The following is a 22743-nucleotide window of genomic DNA, read 5'->3' as shown; positions in this document are numbered from 1 at the left end:
ACAGAATGTTAAACTATCCCTGAGAAAAATAATTGGCCTTTTTTCTCCCCTTTGGGTACAAATTTCTGTTTTTAAACGAATGTGCAGGTTTCCTGTTGCTGCATGAAAACTGCATTTCAAAATACCAACTAACTCTAGGTTTAATTAAAACAGAATGTTTTCTATCACAAACACTTCTCTTTTTTTACAGCACATATCTTCTTTACCTTCATGCATTTGCTGGCTATTAAGAGAAGAAGGATTTTTTTTTTTTTTAATTTAACAAAATAATTCAAAGTTTTACAGCGACTGTCTTTATGGAGTCAACTTATGCAAACACCGAAGCCTTTCCAGAGAAAACAGGATTCTCCCCACCTCCCTCTGGCTTTTCTCCCTACTGAATGCCATGGCCTTCACTCAACCAAAGGAAATGAGAGACAGACTGAGACAACAGCATCACGTGGGTGAAGGTCAGATTGATTTTCAGCTGTGTGGTGCTGTTTCATCACCCTCAGGACAAAAGTTAAGCCCTTCATTTTTTTCGTGTCTGCTTTATCAGAGCAACTTCTTTTTTCCTGAAATTTTGGTTGGGCTCCATACCACCAGAATTATCAAGGATAGCCTAATTTAAAACATTTGTGGAGATCTTCCTCACAGTAAAATCCAGAGCAGCCCACACACCACAACATTTCTGTCCATGAGTTTCCTCTGTTCCCTATGTACAGATAGTGGCTCCTTGGAACTTCTGAGGTTTCTGCAGTGACATTCGCTGACAGCAAAAGAAGAGTGGGATGCAGCTGCTGGCTGTTAGCAATGATCCTGGGCACGGGGAGAGGAGCATTTGCTATCTCAAAAGGGGCAGGTTCACAAAACTGTTTTTTCTCCCCATCCTCCTTCCCTGCCTCCCTCCCTGCTTCTCCCCCCTGCTCGGAGTGGCCAAGCTCTCTGAGAGCTGAGTCTCCCGCCTGTCACTCAGCGATCCGGACGTGCACGGCCAATTACTGTGGCAGCCACTGGAAAAGCAGACAGTTTTGCTCATTCAGATTGCACTTTTCCTAACTCCAGTACCACTCGCTAAATCACTGCCCCCAACTTGCTGTAAGGACTGGCTCTCCTCATTTCTCTTTTAATTAAGACTGATGCTCCCCCAAAGTAATGACGTTATTTTCAATACAGCTAATTTTAGCTAGTCAGGTATTCAAAACTGAACTGATTAACATAAAATGAAGCATTTTGTACATCACAGTGTATATATCAAGAGAAAGCGCATCTTCCCTCCTGATGTTTGCATTTCCAGACTTTAAACCGGCAGCCAGAAAACTCAGTATTCTCTCATCTCACAAGAGAATCCTACTCACTTGCGTTTTCTTTTGTTTTAAATTTTGGGTTACATTCGTCTTATTTGTGCAAAGAATGCAACAGCATTGTGACTGCCTCCTAAAGATGACAGTTTATCCTCCATAAAAAGCAAGGAATACAATCTGCTTTATTTATATGTACCAGAAGCTCTGGTCAAAATCAAACCCAGTTACACTGAATACCATTAAAACACCTAATGGAATACAATTCCTACATGAACCAGCTCTTGTAAAACAAACCACGGCAAGCGTCTGTAAGAGAGGAAGGAGTAGAGAAGGGCTGTAAGGTGAGATCCAGCAGCTAACCAAGTTGGATCTGGATGCAGTCTGAATGGCAATGAAATAATTTGCTAGGTTTTGTGAACAAAGATTTGACTAACACATGTCTTTATTTTGAACCTAGCGGAGACTGCCTCCAAAACAGCACATGAAGCAATCTGATTTCTCACAGCACCCTGAGATCTGCAGATGCTGGTCCCCATGGGATGGTTCAAGGAAGGCTCTGCACACGTACGGAGCCCCGACGAAGAGCCGGCTCTGGGACAACGGACAAAAGAGCAACTGCAGCTGAGAACAAGGGAGAAAACAGTAACACAGTAAGGTGTAACTTCAACATATAAACTGTGGCGTCACTCAGTTACGTGCGAGGCCAGGAAAGGGCAAAGGCCAGCACAGTGTCAGGGAGAGTACTGCCATGAGCAAGATGCGAAATGGTGGCAGTCCAGAAAGGAGCCAGCAAGGAAACGGCCTTTGAGGAGGGAGCCCACAGGGACACCAGCAACAGGGAGAGGGAAGGGGAGAGAGCAGTCACCCCCGGGGAGACAACCAGAAGACCTCACAGAAGAACAATCCCATATGATGCAGAGACAGACCACGAGCTGTGTATTATCATAAATGTTAAAAGAACTGTCCTAGAGGCATGTTGAATTTTTGGCTGCTTTTGGCTTGGTTGGTTGCTATGGTTTATTGACGCAGGTTGAACAATGCAATTCAAATCTGCTTAGACTGCTCTTGGAGTCCAGTAAATTACCTGCATCCAGTTTTGCTCAGAGAAAATGAACACAGGTGTATATATTTATATTTCTGTAGACTGCAAGGTCATAAAGGGAATTTATTCTGCTTCTGTCTTTCCAAATTTTCTAATGAATAATTAGTAAATGTAGATTTCTAAAATGACCATTTAATATAAATTATATCAAATCTCATTTATTTTAAGAGATATCATTAAGTACAAAGTCTGCATGAGTGAACTGAGTTCACTGTAGAGGAAATGACTGGGAATTACATTCAAAAAATCTATTCAAATGTTTAATGTAACAGATTCCCTGGAGAAGAGAAAAGCAATGGGCTTCTTCAGCCTCTCCTTATGTCCTCCTCAGCAAGGCTAACAGTAACTGAGTAGCAACGTAAGGAGGAGCCAAAACATCTTTCACCATTATGCTGAGAAAGATTTTCAAGGAAGCCTAAAGAGGAGATGGGCCCACATGCCAAAAAACATGGTGCCTTAAAGAGGAAGCTCACCCGCACAGTTACACCAGCATCAAAACCCACCTGGATTAAAGACCTTGGCTCTTCCACCCATTTCATGCATGTCATTAAGCAAATCGGTGAAGCCACAGTTGCAGTCATTTTCATCCAAAATAACTCAGGCTGTTAAGAGGGAAGGTCTTGAATTCTCCCCCAAACCCTGACCTCTCACTTCCCTTATGTTGACATAAGGCTTGCGCAGCTCAATAGGGCACCAGATCCAGGAGCTGCACAGACTCAAAATTAATCCTTATAATTGTCAGCAGTGTCGGCTCCCAAAGACAACACAAACCTTTTACCAGCATTAGGCAGGAGACGGAAGGAAGGAACATCCATTCCAGTAACAGACAAAACTTAAGCCAAATTAGAGTGGCTTCTTCTTAATTCCATCACGATAAAAATAAGAATAGTACTTCCTTGTGTCAGAAAGGAGTTGCTAGTCCAAACTTTTAAAGATCACAAAGTGTTCAAATGCCCTAGGAAGTATTCAGCATGAACAGACCAAGTGCCTTGAAAACCCCAAATCAATTTTTTTGTTAGTTAAGACAATGGAAGCTGGCTGTAATAAGCAAGAAGCTTGAATAACATTACCTATATTTACTACACATTATTTAACTTAAATTTCTACTGAATATATTTTCAACAATTTTGAATTGAATATGAAATTATGAAATCTATTTTTAAAATACACCTTACTATTAAAAACACCTATTAAAATCACTTAAATGAAACAGCATTCAAAAGGTACATACTTGTTGCCAAAGCTTTGAAGAAAGACAGAAGCTGCTTAGACCTCCAGTGGAGGTCTTCTGATGTGCAAACCCAGCTTGGAGAGCAACAGCCTCTCCAGCAGGTGCAGGGAAAATACTTCCCTTATTCAATTTATTTGACTGGTTCAGTCCAATAACGTGTTTGTTCAGAACAGAGAAACTATTTGGCAGACAATCGCTAATTTGCTTCTTGCCAGCCCGCAGTAAAGAAAGGCGTGAGACTCCTTAGGAGAACACAGGCACCTGGTTGAGGCTGTCCACAGGAGACCACATACCTTGGTGGATCCATCCTGCTCACAAGGGACTGCTGCGTTGCAGGGGTGCGGGCTGCTGGCCGGCACGGAGGGCACCACGCAGCCCTCCCTTGAGTCAGCGCTGGAGGCAGGCTGAGCCCTGGTCTCCCGGACCCAGAGGCCACGCGGAGATGCTCCGGCAAGTGCTCCCAAAGCCAGCCAGCTGAAGAGGACCAACCCATGCTGGCACGTTTCCTTAAAGCCAGCCGGCACCGGGGGGTGGAGGCTGCTTTCTGGCTTCCCCAAGCCTGGAGCACAGTTAATAACATGCCAGCTGTATCTGCAGACAAGCCAGGTTTAATGAGGCTACAACAAAAGCATTCAAATATGCACTACAGAACTTCTGTGGGGATTTTTTCTAGAGCTTGTTTTAAAAAAACGAAAGATAGGAATTCTTGACAACGTTTGTACACATGTTTCCTTTATTTTTAACTGATTGTTTTTAAAACCCATTTATATTCTACAAATTCAAAGGAATCAACATTAGAAAGACTTTTTTAATCCCACTACTTCCAACAGCAAAATTACATTGTGTGATGAGCGCTTGAAATGCACTGCTGGTTGCTTTTTTCTTAATAAACACTGAAGTCTTAATTGTTTTTCCCCTACATGGCCAGACACCGTCTTTCCGTCTGCCAGGTCTTCACACCAGGACAAGTACTATCCCTCGCCTGCTGCTTGGGTACTAGGACAGACACACAAACGTGACCGCATCTCTAGCACTAGTGATGAAGGAGACACCTTCCCCACTCGCTGTCCTCTCAGCCATGCTCTACCACATGCCTCAGTCTCTTACTCTGGGTGAAGGGCCAGAAGGCATCAGCAAGAGGATGGCAAATATGGATTTGGAGACAGAGGCGGGGGCAGCAAAAGAAGTCTGCTCAGGCATGAGTGGGTGGAGAAGGTGGAAAAGGGGCAATCGCTCACTGTCTCCTCCACCAGAAGAACCAGAGGGTATCAGCTGAACAAAGCAGGGATACTTTCCCCCAATGCGTAATTGAACTTTGGGTCCTCACCATGGGAAATGCCAAATGCGTACTTTGCTTTGACAAGAAACTTCAAAATAGAAATTCATGGAAGAAGATTATCGGAAGAATTTAAACAATAAAGCACCAAGAAGTATCCAGATAAGTTTGCTGACAGCTAGGAGAATACCCTGGGGAAATGGCCCTATGGGACCATCAGGCTGGCTCAGTACAGCCATCCTGATATGAAGACTACTTACCCAATGGGCTGCTAAGGGATAGAGGAAGAAATCAGGAGAAAAAGCAGACTTTCAATGCACCTCTCATGCACTGCTCACATCTGCACTCTGAAGATCTTGATGGCTCTGAATCCGCCAAGGCTGTTGATATGGCAAACATGGTTTTGTCCCTCAACAACCCACAGGAAGGCAATGCATGCCCTCCAGCAGAGCCCTAGCCACAAACTGTCTACACTCTTGTCCGTCTGAGACAGGACAACCCCAGCACATCCTCCACCAAGCTCTCTCAGGCATTATTAAAGGCCACTTTATAACAAGCATGCATCTGTTGTAGTCTCCAGACTATCCTCACTGCATTTCTGAATTGAGTTTCACATTGGGTTCTGTCTACAAGCCCCGGAATGCTGGGACCTGCTTGGGGCAGCAGTGATCCTCCTTCCTGCGGGCACAACTGCCCTTGCAGCACTCAGCAGGCTCCAGCCCTGGAAGGAGCCTTTCCACTGCAACCCCTCCCTCCTCTTTTTCAAAAAACATTTATTATTTATTTAGACTTCTATAATGCTGAGAAACAAACCTGCCCTATGCAGACCCACACAATACTCCCTCTGCTGTAACACAGCAATGGATTATCCTTTGCGAACAGAAATCCGAAGCGGGGGAAGAAGGAGCGGTGGGGCTCGGGCAGCCCCAGAAGCGTCAGCCCTGCGGTGGTGCAGGGGGGGCTGGACGGGCTCCAGTTCATGAACACAGGTCCTGCTGCATCGGGAGCTCTCGTGGCCAGCACCCAGATCTCGCTTCACAGCATTTGGGGTGCTTCGGTCTTTGTTCACCTCCCCATTTCTGATGCAGCAATTTACCAGGAGGTGAGAGTGGCTTTTCAGACAGCCAAGTGCCAGACTGTTCAAGGCTTCAAAAGGACAGATGCTTTCTTCAAGAGGTCTCGTTTAAAACACATGCCCACTTTCTCTTCTACCCATTTTCATGTATACCTGTGCTTACTTTGCAGGCTACTTTTTGAACTAGATAAAAGTAGATAAAAGAACTCAATTAAAGTAGCAAGAATGAAACAGTCCCTTGCCAATACAGGCACGCTAACTTCTCATCCTCAGGTCCTCACTGGGCCGTATGTTTAAAAAAGACAGGGAGAATGTTATTCCTGTGTGAAAAACATATGCTGCTTGAGGAAAGACATCATCATCGCTATGAAATGTTTGTGCAGCCTCTGAATGCATAGCCAGGCCGACCGTGATGACTGCTGGCTGTGTGGAGGCTGAGCAAGGGGTAGAGAGAGCTCATTACCTCCCCTCCTACCAGGGATTTTGGTTAATGCAACCCAACCGCCCGCAGCCGTGCTGGCAGAACTCCTATCTGCATGCGCAGTGCCTAGTGCTGCCTCCCTTGCCACCGTCCCCAGAGGGACCTGGCACAAAGGTGGCACTGGTGATTGGCGGCAGGCGAGCCCGGCGCACTGGCACACTCTTATCGGCGAGCACACTGCCCGGCTCCTCGCACCGGCTCCCACACGGCTGGGAGCTGCCGTGGGCTCACGGCCGTGTCCCCGCTGCGGGAGACTCTCCGTGCGGCCGCACAGCAAATCCCAAACTGGGTGTTTATGGTGAGCAAGCACTATTTTAAATTAATGTCCTCCCCCACTGCAGATCCTTATAGGCACCACCACGCCTGCAAAATCCAGGAGACAGCCCGGGGATCTCACCTACCTTTGCCTGCTGGATGACCCTCCGATCTGCTGGGTAAGCAATGCTGTTAGAGAGCATAGCACTTTGCACAACTTTCACAAATGTAAGCAATACATTGAACACTACGCTAAAAGCACCTTCGCAGGCAGCCCCCACTCATGCCAAACGCCCTGCGTGGGTGCAGAGCCAGTGCTGGCGGCTCAGGAAACACATTGTACAGGCTGCGCTGCAAAACCACTGTATTGGCAAAGGTTACCATATGCCTTGTTTGTCATTAAATTTGCGACTGTGCTTCTATTTGCCTTCAGATCCAAATTCAGATACAGGAATATGCTTTATATTCTACATGATAAATGGATATTTCACTGAGCACCTGTGCAGAAAGCCAGGCAGCTCAGCACCTTATCAGCACACTAATTTTCTGGTATGTGAAGGCAGAAGTCCTGGAAGGAGACTCCTCGCAGGCTGGCTGGGAACCTCCAGGTAAACTCAGACGTCACCTGTGTGGAGACAGCGGTCAGGGGAGCTGGACCCCGGACCATCCAGCCAAGCGTACCCCTGCAATAACCTGGGGTTTCGGAGCTCTCAGCACTGACAGGCACAAACACCGACCCCCCAGGGAGACCTGCGAAGGGCCTGGGCGCCATGGCCGAGGCGGCTGCCCGAGCCCCCGGCAGCCCTGCTGCCCCTGCACCTGGAGGGGGGATGAACCAAGCACAGGAGCCTGCGCTCGGAGCCCTCCCCGTGACTGACAATAAAAACACTGCCCCGGTGCCCATTTTCAGATCTAGACAGCGAGAACTAAGGACTCCAGGGAAAATCCATGTTTTTACAGTTTGTGATATTACTGAGCTTTTCTGGTGCCAATTTTAAAACACTGCTATGACCTCTGGAAAGAAGGAAAACTGCATTTCAGCACAACAATGTAGAAAAGAACAAAAAAAGGAAACGTTATTTTTTTTAGCTTGAAACACTAGTCAGGTTAAGAGAAAGGAGCAGAATTCTGGCAAGGACAAGAGCACTCAGACTGAGCCACAACACAGTAATTAGGGCCAGTAGGTCATTAGAGACACAGCTGTATAAACTAGGTGTATAATTAAGTTTCCACACTGCTTTTTCATAACTGTATTTCAGTTTCTTTTGTGAAGGACAACCAGTAATTCATTAATTTAAAGATGCAACATCAGCAGCAGCAAAAAGACAGAAAATCTCTGACTTGCCAATCAGGTGCAACCAAAGATTACAATTTGGGGGAGGGCTCATTTTGGACACAGGTGTAAGAAGCCTCTCTTTGTCAGTGGGAAGTACAAAGTGCCACCTGACAAAAACATTCATGAGACATCGCCACTTGTTGACAAGCTGCCGTATATGGTTTTCTGGATAAGCATCCTGCATATACGGTTGCACAGCAATTACAATTCTTGTAGCAGGTGAAATACAAGAAAATGCAAAATTATACACTAGCATGAAACAGTTACAATACCTCATTTCAAACGTCAGCCTAGTGTACACGTTACAGGGCATTTAAAAGGAGCAACTGCAAGATTTTAATTATAAACTAGTTCCTACCGTACAGTAGTTTAGAAAAATCAGCTGCTTCCAAGCTGGCAATATCCATATATAGCTCTGCTGCTGTTTGAAACAGACAACCTGTAAAGTTATCAACAACAGAAGAGGACCTCATGAAATGCTCAGAGACCCCACTGAAACCTACTTCTGTCCGCTTCATTGATGCACTAATTTGCTTTAAAACACTCTACATTCACTTGAGAAACTGAAGAAAAGAAACTTACATGAGGCTATTCTGACCCATGGGAGGAGAGGGGTGACATGGGTGGAGGAAGCAAAAACAACACAATAAAATACTGGAGCTAAACCCAGGCTAACAGAGGTGGATTAAGACACACAAGCAAAATGGCAAATCTCGTGGCTTTTTAGCCATGTTTCATCAGACAACAAACAACTCAGCATCAGCCACCAGACAATGATATATCACAGAATAGTTGCTTGATGCATGCAGCTTCTGGTGCTGGCTGGGGGACACAGTAATTTGTAAATCCACCAACAATTCTTTACTCTTCTCACTAATGCTACAAGACAGCACCGTGCTACAACACCTACACTGTAACAGCAGTGTGCAAAAAAATGTATAAAAAAGACTGCACATGATGCGAATGGCAGTTACTTAGTCTTCTCTAGTTAAGGGGACACGGAATACCAGTGAGTTTTAAATTAATTTTAAGAGCTTAACACATCCAGTGTATACACTAGGTATTTTTATTTTATTTATTCTCAGAGTATTTTTCAAGATGCTCGCTAGTTGCCTTAGCACTATTTCCAGGCCTGCTGCAGGAGACCTCATTTGTGGGGGCAAGCTGGGAGACAAGGGAAGACATGAGCTGGTAAGGAGATGTGATGTTCTTTCAGTATGAGCTGCCCCCATTTAGACCCTTTTCAGATCCCTGTAGACATTGGAAACCTACAACCTGCAATCACAGACATCAGTCACGAGCAAAAGGTATAAAAGGCACCTAATTCTGTCAGAAGGAGAATATCTCTACTACACTGACATCAAAAGGAATGCCGTGCACTTAATGCTACCACAGATGTCTAGATTTCAGCAGTGTTTTGTCCTCAAAGAAACAAGTCTGAAATACATGAAAAAGCAAAGGGGGAAATGGCTGTTTGTTACCTCCTTACATGTCAAAGCAGCTGCGTTCAAACTGTATTATAACTTCAGCGCGCCGTAATGAATTTCTAAGGGATTCCAGTGAAATAGATGGTTTATCCTATTCTTTGGAGCGATCTCTTGTAATCCTGCAACACTCCTGAGCTACAATACCTTCCTAACTTCAGTATCCCAAAGGAAGTCATTACTTATGTTGTATTATCAGCCTGGTGATATTATCACTACAAATATTACCTATATTGATCTGGAGCCATGTAGACATGACTGAAAACCCTGCTTCAGATTAAGACATGGAAACCTAGCTTGCCAAGAGGCCAGGCACTGCATTACAACCTCTGCAGTGTCAGGCAGGCATCGTAGGCAAAAGGAGTGCAGGGTAACTAGGGACACAAGTCAAATAGCCTGTCATGTGGGGTAAAATCTTGAAATATACCACACTTCCCAATGGGGTCTTAGATTTTCACCCAGGTGGTGCAAGTCTTTTCAGATAAACTGAACAAAGACATGCATTTTACAGGCTTTCAGTGGAAATTCTCATGGCTATCAAACAAACTGGTGGATCTGAAAGGGTTTTCATTTTTTTTTCCCTCAAGGTAAGATACGTAAATATCAAGCAATATTCCAGATTGTCTTTGTGGAAACATCCACATTCCAGAATATATGAGTGCAATCTTCCTATTTACTTTAAATCACTTCAGGATACTAGATTAAACCAAATAGAAAACAGACACTCTTGTTCTGGAATAAGGATATCCTCACATGGAGATAATTAGCACCTATTTCATGTATATGTAGATAGTTATATGGTGCCTTTTTATGACAAAATGTCTTTGTAAATCATCAGCACATGTGAAGACAGTAAAAGTCCCAGAAAATATAATTTCTTTTTCTTAGTCTCACTAACAGAATATTACGCTGAAGATAAATGCAAACTGAGGTGTGAAAACACCAACTTTATTGATATGACCAAAACCTCTAGGTTACTATGTTTTGTTGTGTAATTGCCTCAGGAAAACAAAAGCTCCTTTTCATAGCGCTGCGGGTCACCAGTCATAACCTCACGCTCCTCCTCTGGAGTCCCCACCAGCAGCGCCCACTCCCCGCCACCCTGCTCTGCTCCCCCCAGTTGTGCCATTACAGCTGTTCCGGGGGACCACACAGTGAACAAGACCCAAGCAGACACCTGGGTTAAAAATTGCCTTTCTTTTGGTGGGGCTCACTCCCAGCACCGTGAGCGGCTGCACCAGCACAACTTGGGAGACAGGATGGAGCAGCGGCTGCCTGGGGACAGCCACTGGAGATACGCCCTGCGGCTGCACGGCCACGGCCTGCCCTGGGGGACCCTGCCTGACGGAGGGCATTGGGAAAGACTTCTCCCTGTGACTGCTCCTTTGGAAAGGACCAGTGTCTACATGGGCTATGCACCTCGCCTTCCAGTTTGGAAAACAAGGATTTTTCTTTTCCATGGCATTTTCTTGCTTACTACCCTGCAGCAGAGTACGAATGTCATTTGCAGAAGTCTCAGGCCAACGCCATGGCTGTCTGCTGGCCAAGAAATTACCCTGCAAGAAGAAGCCTTTCCATTTTACACATTTTCAAGTTTGCAACCTCTGTAAGGTTTAAACAAAAGCGCGGATCAAGGAGCCCTGGGGCAGACTGCAATCCCTATCGGCCTTCAGGCTGGGCAAAAGCCTCAAAGTCCCTCTGTCCTTCCTCCCATTAAGCAGACAGGAACGAGAGCAGGGGAGCCTCTCCTCTGCAGACCAGGGCGAGACAGGGGAGGATGAGCTTGGGGTGGGAGTCAGGCCGAGCCGAAGCCCCCACCTGTCCCTCCCTCCCTTGCTGTACTCCGTTTCTGTTTTTTTTCTTGGCTGAGCATCATTTTATTTATGCCCAAAAAGAAAAGCAGAAAACATGGACTAATTACCAAACAAATTAAGTGGCCAGGGAGGAATACGCACTCAGGGGAAAGAGGATGGGGTACTGCTGCACCAGGGGAGAAACTAATCCTCCTGCCCTCTGCCAGCCTCAATCTATCCATCTGCCATAACAGCAACAGCCTAAAAATATTTCAGACACGTGCAGAGGAAAAAGTGATGGCAGGGTATTCAATTCCAGGAAGGTAAAGGATGAGAATCACTGATTTAAATACATATGAACATATTCTGCGTTCCCCCTCCTAAGATCTTATTTAAACTTTAGTAAAATCTGCAAAGCTTTTTACTACCCCCATAAAACAGCTTAGCGTGCTCTGCAGAATACCTGCTGCTACCGCCGGCCATGCAAAGGCAGCCATGTAAAAGCAAGATACGTTGCAATTGTTCACACCAATGCTCTGAGCTTGTTCTTACTTTATGGCAAGTAAAATCAAGATCAGTGTAGGCTGTTGCCGTCCTCACTTCCACAAAATTCAAAAGGCAATGCAATAAGAACCTAGGGAGAACGGTGTATTTTTAGGGTGGAATTACGAAACTTGCACTATGAATTTTAATCTCAGAAATCGTCATGTTCTTTTATGGGTCTCAGAGGTCTTTCTTCCTGGGAGTTTTGCACACTTCAGTCATTTAACATTTTTAATCTTCCTACATTTGGAGAGAGAGGGAAAAACACCCTGCCTGAAACTTTTAGCATTGAAAAAACCCCACAACATTTTTGCCTAACATAATTACTGACAGATTCCAATTGGAAAGCTGTTGCTTTTATTTTAATTTTATTAAAGGAGTGAACAAAGGCTACCCAAGGCACCACAATAAAATTACATTAACTGTAAAATTACATTATTAATTCTTTAATCTCACTTGAGGCCTCAAGCTGTTGCTATGTCCAATTACCCAGCTAACCACCTGTCAGAACTGTAAAGCTAGTTTAACATTACCTCCAGGACAGTTGTGTGCCCTGTGTTCAGTCAGGTCTGCCAGTGAATCGAAGTCCTGCTGACAGTTATCGCAGGTGTAAATTGACTCATCCTCCATGTCTTCATCTTCCTCATTTCTCTCTTCCTGGCTCGTCACACTGTTCCTCTCTTCCAGGGCCCGGCTGTCCTTCACTTCACTCTCCAGCTCTCCTCCCAGGCCACCTGCCAACCGCAAGAACATCACCTAAGTTTGAGAGGTCTGAAAAATAAGAGCTTTAAGAAGGATGTTGCACTTATTAAGATACATTTAATTACAGGCACTCTCACATTATTCCCGACACCTTTCATTATATTAATGTGGTTTTTATATCATGCGGAGCAACAATTCTCAACTGTATTCTCTGCTGCTTAGTGCGAATCCTGCAAACACTCTCTCCTACTCTTCTCTGGTGGGTGTATAGCGGGAGTCTCTTACTCTCTGTCATATAAAGTTGTTAGTGTTTTATCACTTAACCAGATTCTCAAAGCTTTAAAAATTGGCAAGATTAATTACAGCCCGCAAAGAAAAGGCATGTGTTGAATTTTAATTCTCAGTGCTCTCCTCTCCCCGCTGCCTCCAAGCCCTGGTATTAGTAACAACAAGAAAAAAAATACTCTAGCCAAAGACCCCCGAAGCACACGTATACCCCAGGGTGCGAGAGGTCCCGCTGAACTAACGGGAGGCACTTTGCTGGGCAGATGATCCTTGTGTTGTGCCGACCTAGCCAGGAGCCAACAGCATTGCATCTGACCTTCAGGTCTCCCAGGTATTTTTTATCTTCACCGGCGACCGGGGCATGGGCTAGCACCAGCATCTTTGCCAAAGTCCTCTAAGTCCCTGTTGCCCTCTCAGCTAGGAAAGCATCCATTAGACCTGCTGGCCAGTCTGACCAGGCTTTGGTGACCAGGTGAAACGGAGATGCCTGCACCTCTTCTGCACGCATGTCCCACCAACACGGGCAATAAGCCACAGGTGCTATGCCTGCACCATTTCACCTGCCTCCGCGAGCACCCACATGCTCCTAATACGCCGTGTTGGTAAGGTGGGAATGCGTGAGAAACCACCCAGCAAAGTGAAATGGAACCGCAGGCTCTTCCAACAGAAGAGATCCTTCCACACCGCACGCTGGCTGGCCCTGACAGCCTGGGAGCTGCTCGAGCCAGGAGGAGGGAGATGCTGCCTTGTTGGTTTGAGATGATTTGGGTTTTAAGCCATTAAGGAAATGCCAGCAAACAGAGAGATGAATTGTTTCCAAAATTAGATCGGTGCCAAAAAGATTAAGGACAACCAATGCTGAGAACATGAAACAAAGCTCAAAAATAAAACTTCTTAAAGGTGAAAACCGGTTACAAGCAGCACTGAAATTCAGACACACGCTAATAGGGCTATATACCACTATCCAGCCAGAGCACATTTTATACCATCTTCTGCACTGCACATGATAACATTAAATCAACCGTGTAAAACACTCTGCAGTTTTCCATGGAGCACTCGTAACATGACGTACCCTTCAAACTGCAATAGAAATATTAAAAATCAATGCCTGCTTGTGGTGTATCACAGCATCCCTCTTAGCAATTAACTGATCTGCGCATTTTCAGGTTCTTTTACTGTTAAATTATACATACCATTCTACTACTAAATTTCCATTAAGGGCTAGATATAATGTTCTTCTTAACAAATCAGATATGCCACTTACACAGCGGTAATGAATATAAGGATTTGGTTATAAAAAGTATCACTCACTAAGCTCTCCATATTGTAAGTCATCATCTGTACTATGTTTATTCAATCTAATGCTGTTTGCTGAACCTCATGCTTTATAGACTTTTCCTTAAATAAAAATGTATTGCAATGAAAAAACATATGATTCTGGTTCTCTCTACACCAGTACTTCACCAAATAAGTTACATTTGAAGCTATGCTAGCTTTGCTTTACTTCACACATAATTTAATGTACATATTCAAATTATCACTTCCATTTTGTCATATTTACTTGGCCCACCTTTTTATAGCCTCCCATCCTAGACTGCAATCACAAACATTTTAGCTCATTCAATCTTTTTAAAGCCTGTATGTCCTGCAGACTTGACAGTTCATAAATCAGAATGTCAACTCTCTGGTTTTATAAGACAGAAAACTATAAAATAGTCCAAGTATATAAATCTAACCTAAAGAACTGCTTCCATGCCGCCTGCCGACAGAGACCTAGGACAAGAAATTTTGAACTAATTTTGCCACAACCTAAAGAAGAAAGCTTTTAGGCAACTTCAGGGAGGTTTAAGGGACCTTCACTAATATTTTTAGCAGAAATATTGTCTTCTGACAGTTAACCTAAAGACCAACTGATCTGGTGAGTACACTGTGACAAATTCACCCTTGGTTTTACTCCAACTCTTTGTGACTACACCAGGGATAAAGCTGTTCGGCCGCGTCCAACAATAACAAATAATATAGCACACTGCTTTAGGAAAAATAAATTGTACAATGTGAGATAAGAAAATAGATTCCCGACTGCAAAGCAAAATTCCAGAAACATTTTTTAATTCCCTGTTGAATGGGAAATCTGATCCTCTAGGCAACTTTTCAAAAGCATCGTTGCTTGACAGAGTTGTATGTCAAATAACACAACAGTGAATCTTGCATAAATTATTTAGCAAACGCAACATTGCTTTAAAATGAGATTTTTTTTCTGTTTTCAGCAAGTTGAAGGAATTTTACATGTCTGCCACGCCTCAGTGTTACTGTCCTTTGAATAACAGGTTCCTCTGCTGAGCCGCACGCTTGGTGCTTGCCTTGTAGAAACCAAACACCGCTGAGAAAAATCTGGGGTGTTTCTTGGTTTTTTGACCTTTGTCTCCACTACTTTCACCACGAGTTGCCAGCAGGGTGTGTGAGGTGCAGGCGGTCCCAGTGAGATGCTAGCTCCTTCTCAGGGGAGCAAAACAGCCAGTGAGCGCCAGGGCGGTGATGGGAATGGGTGGTCCATCCAGCAAGTAAAAGCTTCAAAAGCAGCCCAGCTGCTCCTGCGGCGAGCTCAGTTTCCCTGACGAGGACAGCAGGCTGCAAGCATTCCTCAGGAATTCATTTGTGAGGAGTTTTGCTGTCGCAATTCACCAATTTAACCTACAATTTTCTTGCTGGCAAGAACTGCGGGAGCGCCCCCTCCAGTGCAGCCGGGCAGGATGGGTGCACGCAGGCACAATCACACTGCTGAAGGGTTTTGGGTCACCATGGGATGCCAAGGCACTGCTGGCGCCGGGAGCAGGGGTGGTTTGGGGGCTGGGCAGCGCTCCAAGGGCACACATCTGTGCTCTACCACACAAAGGGGCTTCTTGGTGGCCAGAGCCCATGGCACCTTCTGAAATCTCCAAAGATCAGTGGTTACCTTGGAGCATCAAGGACATATATGTGCATTTACTGACACAGCTAATTTTTAAGATGGCCTTGGATTTTAGCGAACTTAATTCAGCAGTAAATAGTTTCTATCTAGACTGCTAAAAAAAATAACAACAATCACAGTTACCAGCCTGCGAGGTATTTCTGTGGGGAACGCCTCTGCAAAGGCGGCACAACACCATGGGCACATGGCTCCCACCCGCCCCCGGGACATTTGTGCACAGCACAAGGGTACAAGCAGATGCCAGCAGAAGGGAGCCGCTGATACTGCATCTTGGGATAAATGATCATTAATTCATTCTAAAGAGGGGGGAAAAATGCCCCTGCATTTCACAAAAGCGTTATTAGTGATTTTCAAATGAACCTGCCATCTCTAATGATGTCTTTAACAATTTTCTTCTATGAGTAAGAGAGGATACAATTTGAGAGATCAGCCTCGAAAGCACACCTCACTCTACCCAAAATGTCAGGAAACAGTTAGGCTTTTTGTTTTTCTTTTTTTTTTCCCCCTTTTTTTTTCTTTCCTCTGCAGCACAGCGGAAGGCCTGCAGGGCTTTAAACAAGAATAATATTTTACCCTATGACCTAACAATCTGGCCAACAGTCAAGAATATGTTATTCGAATTGCCACTAACATTAATGTTGTTAATGACTCTCGGTATTTCTGTAAAAGCCAGCTTACACTGTAGAAAGTTACTATTTCAAAGGGGACGTAGCAAGAACTGGGAGTGTTCCTGCCTGACCTGGTGGTCCAAGGAATGTGGCAAACTTGGCAAAGCTGGAAAAGCGAATTCCCAAAGGCCCGGCTTGAAAGTTGCAGTCAGTAGAAATGCCTTCTGAGCCATGTTCAAAACAGCTCTGTTACAGGAACAACGCGCTCCTGAAGCCAAATATTTGAAAACAGATTACATGTACCATGTTCAACTCCGGCCTCGCTGAAGTCGAGAGCAAATTTCCCCTTGCTTCAGTCAGACCGAGCTGTATGGCACCGCTGCCGGGCTGGGGTTGTGCTCGGAGCTGGCAGCAGCAGAGCCTCAGCCCTGCACCGCGGTGCCAGCCCAGCTACGACGGCAGCAGCAAAGTGCTTTGGGGATTTCAGTTAGTGATGCAGGACTGCAAACACAAGAAGGTCAGAGCCACGCTGGAAGTGATGCTGATGCCTACCTACAATACCTACTAAGAGACATAGAAATGGCTAATACGGCGCAACACATGAGCCAGAGAAACTAAAAAGGAACACACCTCTTAGCTTATTGTTTCAGATGTGGAATCAAATTCGGACAGTTTAAACTTTTTATCTTATCAGTACAACACAGGGCTGGCAAGCCTTTCTGCCATAAAATTTTCTGGGTCTTTTCTTTAATTTTTTTTTTTTTTTTTAAGCCTGAGGACCTTTTAAAGCTAGGATTTATTCTAAATCTAGGATTGTTTTTTGGAACATAATATTTAGTGCAGGGTCATGTCTGGCTTTAAATAGCTCCAGTTACAGGGTTTGCGTCAAGCATTGTTGCTTTACAGTAAGGCATACACTGACTTCGCACTAGACAGCAGTTTTGCCACGCCAAGCTACAGCTGCAATCTACAGAGCACCCAAAGTTACGCTGTGCAAATCATTGCCTAAGCACATAGACACAGACACACGCACGCTGCTGATGTCTGAGAGCTGGAAGGCAAAAGATAACACGAAGAGGGGGAAAGAGGCATCTCTTCACCGCTCTGCCTTGGTCCAAATGAAAAACAATCAGAGGTCTCACAAAGAGCTACGGTAACTCCTAGCAATTTTGCAGAAACGCAGGATAAGGGATAAAAGCAAATGGCACTAAAGAAATAAAGGCTGACTGATGGAGGAACGATGGGTGCCGGCGCACAACCGACACAGGTCCGGGGCTCGGCGAAGCTCCGAGGCGCCGGCCCAGGGGTGCGCCCGCCCAGGGGTGCAGCCTTCCTGCCCCGCGGCCGCAGGGCTGCCGCTCGGCTCCCCGGCAAGACAAAAGGAAAGGAAATTTCGTCTATAATTAGGAAGCGAGAACAAAAGAAACAAATGACTTAAAGGAAAAGCCTAATCTAAACGTTCGTTAGCAAATGTTTCACTCCGTGTCAAATGCCAAATCAGTGTGGGGGAGGTCTCTACTTTTATGTGGTTTGTTACATTTTAGAGGTGCCTGTAGCACTGCCGTACAGCAAGAGAGTCCAAAGTTGTCTGTGTGGTCAAAGAAGAATGAACAGAAGCAAAAAAGCCACGAATGTTTCGGTAATGAAAACACAAACCAACCTCAGCTGAAAACTTCCCGTAGGATGAAAAGTCTTGGCTTTGCTGGGTAACCCTGGCCTGTGGCTTTTCAACTTTTCAAAAACCATCTTTTTTAAACACTTGCATCTTGAATGCAGGTATAGGTGCGTGCTGCCTCTCAGCGGGCCAGGGCCCTAATGTGAACCACTGCAACCGTACCCACACAGAGCAGCCAAAAACCTGCTCCAGCCACGCAGACCAGATCAGAGAGCACAGATTGCATCCCAGGCCTAGGACCAGGACCAGGTATCAAAAGCAGCTCGTTCTGCAGATCGAATCCTTGCCATGTGCATTCGAAAGCAAGCAGGTTTGGTACGCTATCAGGCAGTGCAGCATAGGTCTTTCTCACAGTATTAAACCACATGGGGTAAAAAAAAAAGGTGCCTAGCTGAAAAACAAAGAGCCAGAAATGATAATGCATGAAACACCACGGTAGATTCACACAATGTCAAATTGCATGGGATGTCTACATGACAGAGCAGAGTGAGTGAAGCGCAGGCTGCCACGCAATCCTGTTGACGCTCAGCCGCCGCGTAATGCTCCTCGCAGGCTGAAGAGATCTGCACATCAGATCTTATCTTCCCTCAACGAGAGGAAAAAACAATCACAATACCAAAAAAATTATTTGATCCAGCATGTAGTTAATGGTGTTGGCCTCCTAAGACTTACAACTTAATAAAATTGATCTCACTGCAGTACTGTAATGAAGAACAGTTGGATAAGGCTACCCTTGAACCACGAAAATTGTATATTGTTACCTCCTCATGCCCTCCTAGGGCTATGGTCGCTGTAGCCTCTCCAAGCTGTCATTTGTCTGACTCTGACAGCAGACTCCAACAACAAGCAGCAATGGTGGCTACGAGCGCTTCTTTTGGAAAGGCAAGGGACGAGGAAGAGTGCTCAGTGCTAGGTATCTCTCCGGAAAATAATCCCCAGGACAAAAACACAGACTATACAAATAATACAGTTTTATGTGAAGTGTGTTAACAATAAAATATAGAAAAGTCAGAGACTTTAGGAAGTGCTCATTATAACATTTCACAACAGAGTCTTATTACGCATCATTATGTGTTGAATCATATTAATTTCTAAGTAGGTGGACAGTTCTCAGCATTCTTCTTTAGCTTAGAAAAGAAAAACTATTTTGGTAGGGTACTGCACCTCCTTCTACATCTGTTCATAGATGCACTGTATGAGAAAGGGGTTCCAAGCTAACACCCAGTAATAACTAGCTAACTGCTGCCGATGCCTGCACTGCTGCTGCCTGCTTCTGCACTGCTCACAGAACTGTTAATGACAGCCCTGCACACCCCTAGCACCCTCCTCTCAGCATCCTTCTATTAACTTACTTACGCCAACATTTCACACGGAAAATGCTCATCTCACTTCACTGATAGGATACAATTTTCTCAAAGTAGAAGCTACAATGTTTAAGAAAACCTTAAGCGTCTACCTCGAGTTTAAAGGTATGGGAAGAGCTGGCAGGAAGACTCAGCAGAGGACTGGCAGCTCATTGCACCTTCCTTTGCTGCAGCACGGTCGCAGACATCACACGCAGAATGGATAATGCGTGGAACTTGTTGCCTCGCAGTGCCTTGCTTCCACCTGAGCCTCTCTATATCTACATATAGTTATCTCTATATGGTATAATTGCCCTGTTTTCTCCAGTGAAACCAAAACTTCACCCTGTGCTGTTCTGCCTCCATGCAAACCCAAGCTCACTGCTGGTATGCACGCAGTAACTACCAGAAGGTATGGATATTTTTATGGACATTCCTGGGCCCACACCCTCTAAGCCAGAGTAACTATTTACATCTAGCTTTGCTCAGTCAGTAACTTCTACATCACACTCACATACACAAACTCACCCTCCAACCCCAGGTTTCCTGGTTTTCAAGACTTCCATAGTTATCCTTTAGTCAACATGCTAAAGGAACCTTTTATTAAATGCTGCTAATTTTTTTATTGATCAAACTGTGAGCCATTTCATTTTCCATGATAGCAGATATCTCCTATAGGAGCATTCAGATTAAGTTTCGTTATTCTGTCTCTAGTAGCATGTCACTTTTAATCAGTTTTTAGTTTCATTATTGCTTAAAAATTAGAAAGCAGTTTCTCTGTTCTTTATTGCTTTTTTTAAGTTTAGTTACTGAAGGGTTATTAAACTTGGAAAATATACAGACAGGCATAACGTGCTAAACAAATTCCTCACTGTCTCTAACCAACTTTAACATTAGCTTTTTTTATAATTTTTAGGTTTATTTTCACTGAAAGACTGCTTGTAATTATTACTCATGTTCTCCCCAAACACTTATGTTACTAAAGTGTGAAATGTCTTCTAACACAAAGACAGTTCTCTGGGAAGTAATTACAAAAATGCATTCAGGGGCAATAATTTTATATTAACTGTCAGCAGCATACATCTTCTGAAAAGGCACTTGTTATGAAGGAATTATTTGTGCAGAATTTGAAGGCACTGAAGGCGAAGGAAAACTGCAGAATCGCATTAAACTGCAACTCCAGCTCCCTCATCAAGGGTCAGTTTATGTTTAAATCATTACCTTGAAGGCAACCCCACACCTTCCAAAGAGTCTATTAGAAAGACAATTTCCATTTATAGACAAATCGGACATAGTCTCCACTTTTCAGTGTGGAACAATTTACACCCCTTTTTAAGGAAATTTCTGAGCAGCTCATCAAAAAGACATATCTGCAAATTACAGGCTTCTATTAACCTTTCTCTGATGACACTAAAAATACTTGCTAATGATTTATGGGTAGTAACAAAAATAGTGGCCTCAAAACTGACCAGGCACATGAAAAAGATATCTATGTCTGTAATGGATACAAGAAAAGATTTAATGAATATTTTATAGTAACTTATAGCCTGTGGGGCTAATCCCTCAGTCCTCAGGAAGGCGAAATAACTAAGTGAAAATAAAAATAAAAAAGTGGAAGCCGGCAATAGTGATTAGGCATCACATCACTTTAAAAGTGGTTTTTAAAGAAAATTCAGATAAGGAAATCACAAAACCACCACTGAACAGTAAAATTTCCTCTTAATTGTACCTGCAGGTAATGTTTCAGCCTTTCTAGTGCTTTTACTAAAATGATTTAGATGTTACCATGTTATGCGACAAATGCATTTATACACTGAAAAGCGGACAAAGAGCTAAGTTATTATTCTTTATTTGCATGCAAGCAGCAGTGGGATTGCACTTTATAGTGTTAACAGCACATAGTGTTTATCAGCTCTTCAGTGTCTGGCAACCAGTTTAATGGTATAAATATGGGATGTAAACACTTCTCCGCCACAAAAAGCACTGTAAGTGAGTGTTAGCGAATGCACCGAAAGGCAGAGAGCGGAGCAGTCCAGAGCGTGCCAGGCGTTCGGTTACGGAAACAGCACCCAGCTGCAGGACGCTGCCCAGTTACCGATCTCATCCCCCCACCCAGGGTGCCCTCCTGCCCCCCTGCCTACCAGGGCTGGGGCTCAGACACCCCGGCCCCCAGTGCAGCTGCGAGGAGAGCAGCACCCCTCTTTTACACTGGGGTCTCCTCCCTGGAAAGGGCTCAGACCCCGGGGGAAGGTTTCGGTGGGTGACTTGGGCTGAGGGGGCAGCGAGGTCGGGCGGTTCGTTAGCAGATGGTGGAGCAAAGGCGGAAGGCACCTCTCCTGTGAGCATCTGGCCTGCAAAGAACAGCCTGTGTCGGAGCAGAACGCGACATTTCGCTTCCTGCCATGGCTCCTTTCTGCTCCGTTTGCTACTAGGGATATTCCACATCCAAGTGCAGAAAACAGCTACGACTGCTTTTTCACAGTATCAACACCTCACACTTCTTCTGATGTCAAATAGCAATTTGCTTTGCAGATCTCTGTGGCATTCAAATCAAATAGTGTGTTTGCACACAGCTGTCCAAGCTGCTCCACTATCAAACACAGAAAACTCTCATCCACTTACTCAAGACACGTAATAGTTGTGCAACAGATTATCTGCCTCTGGAAACAAGATGTTGTTGTCCACTTCCAGATTCTTACGGTGCATCCGAATGGGAGTAACTGCCACCTTCAGTTCCGATAATGAGGTTCAAATCAAAACTGATCTAAAATTCATTTATATGCAGGAGGAAATTGGTATGCCGCAAGTATTAACTTCAAAGTGAAGTGCACTTCTTCACAAAAACATACTTTCACTCTTTGACATGCAACTGTTAAAATAATACTGACCATTGTAATTTAATAAAAATCCATGTACATTTTCAGCACAAAAATGACACTTAAATAAAATTAAAGTACATGAATTTTTAAAAATGCTCAACTTATTTTTCAAGTCTCTGTTGAAGACAAGTGTCCTGTTTCCAGCCGTTCTGCAGAATGCCACTCACACCTAACACAGGACATCTTGATCACATTTTAATTCATAGGCATGACAAAACCTTTTTTTTTTTTTTAAGGAAATGGTGTGAATGAATTTTTTTTTTTTATTATTTTAAGGTAAAGCCAGATATCTGTAAAGCTTACATCTATAGCTCCCTGAACAGACAGAAAATTCAGAAGGCTTAATAAAATTCACATGTTGCTTGTTATTGCAGCTGCGTATCAAATGCAAAAATAAGGTATTGACTGGTTCTGCTCAGAACAG

General features: G+C 44.3%; 1 protein-coding gene across 4 annotated transcripts in view; it reads right to left on the bottom strand.

The window, feature by feature from the left end:
• Nucleotides 1–22743, bottom strand: part of ZNF423 (zinc finger protein 423) — a 235714-nt gene that overhangs the window by 154238 nt on the left and 58733 nt on the right. For 2 of the 4 annotated variants that reach the window (XM_075434002.1, XM_075434003.1), the window contains 2 exons: nucleotides 12393–12593; nucleotides 8398–8478 (listed from right to left, as the gene is read on the bottom strand). In XM_075434002.1, the coding sequence (XP_075290117.1) occupies nucleotides 8398–8478; nucleotides 12393–12593 (282 nt within the window). Of the gene's footprint in view, nucleotides 1–8397; nucleotides 8479–11868; nucleotides 11951–12392; nucleotides 12594–22743 lie in introns of those variants that run through there. The other 2 variants (XM_075434005.1, XM_075434004.1) reach the window with 2 other exon arrangements.

The sequence above is a fragment of the Opisthocomus hoazin genome, chromosome 12 (assembly GCF_030867145.1).
Source record: "Opisthocomus hoazin isolate bOpiHoa1 chromosome 12, bOpiHoa1.hap1, whole genome shotgun sequence".
Taxonomy (NCBI): Eukaryota; Metazoa; Chordata; class Aves; order Opisthocomiformes; family Opisthocomidae; genus Opisthocomus; species Opisthocomus hoazin.
This window is presented reverse-complemented; position numbering and strand designations above follow the sequence as displayed.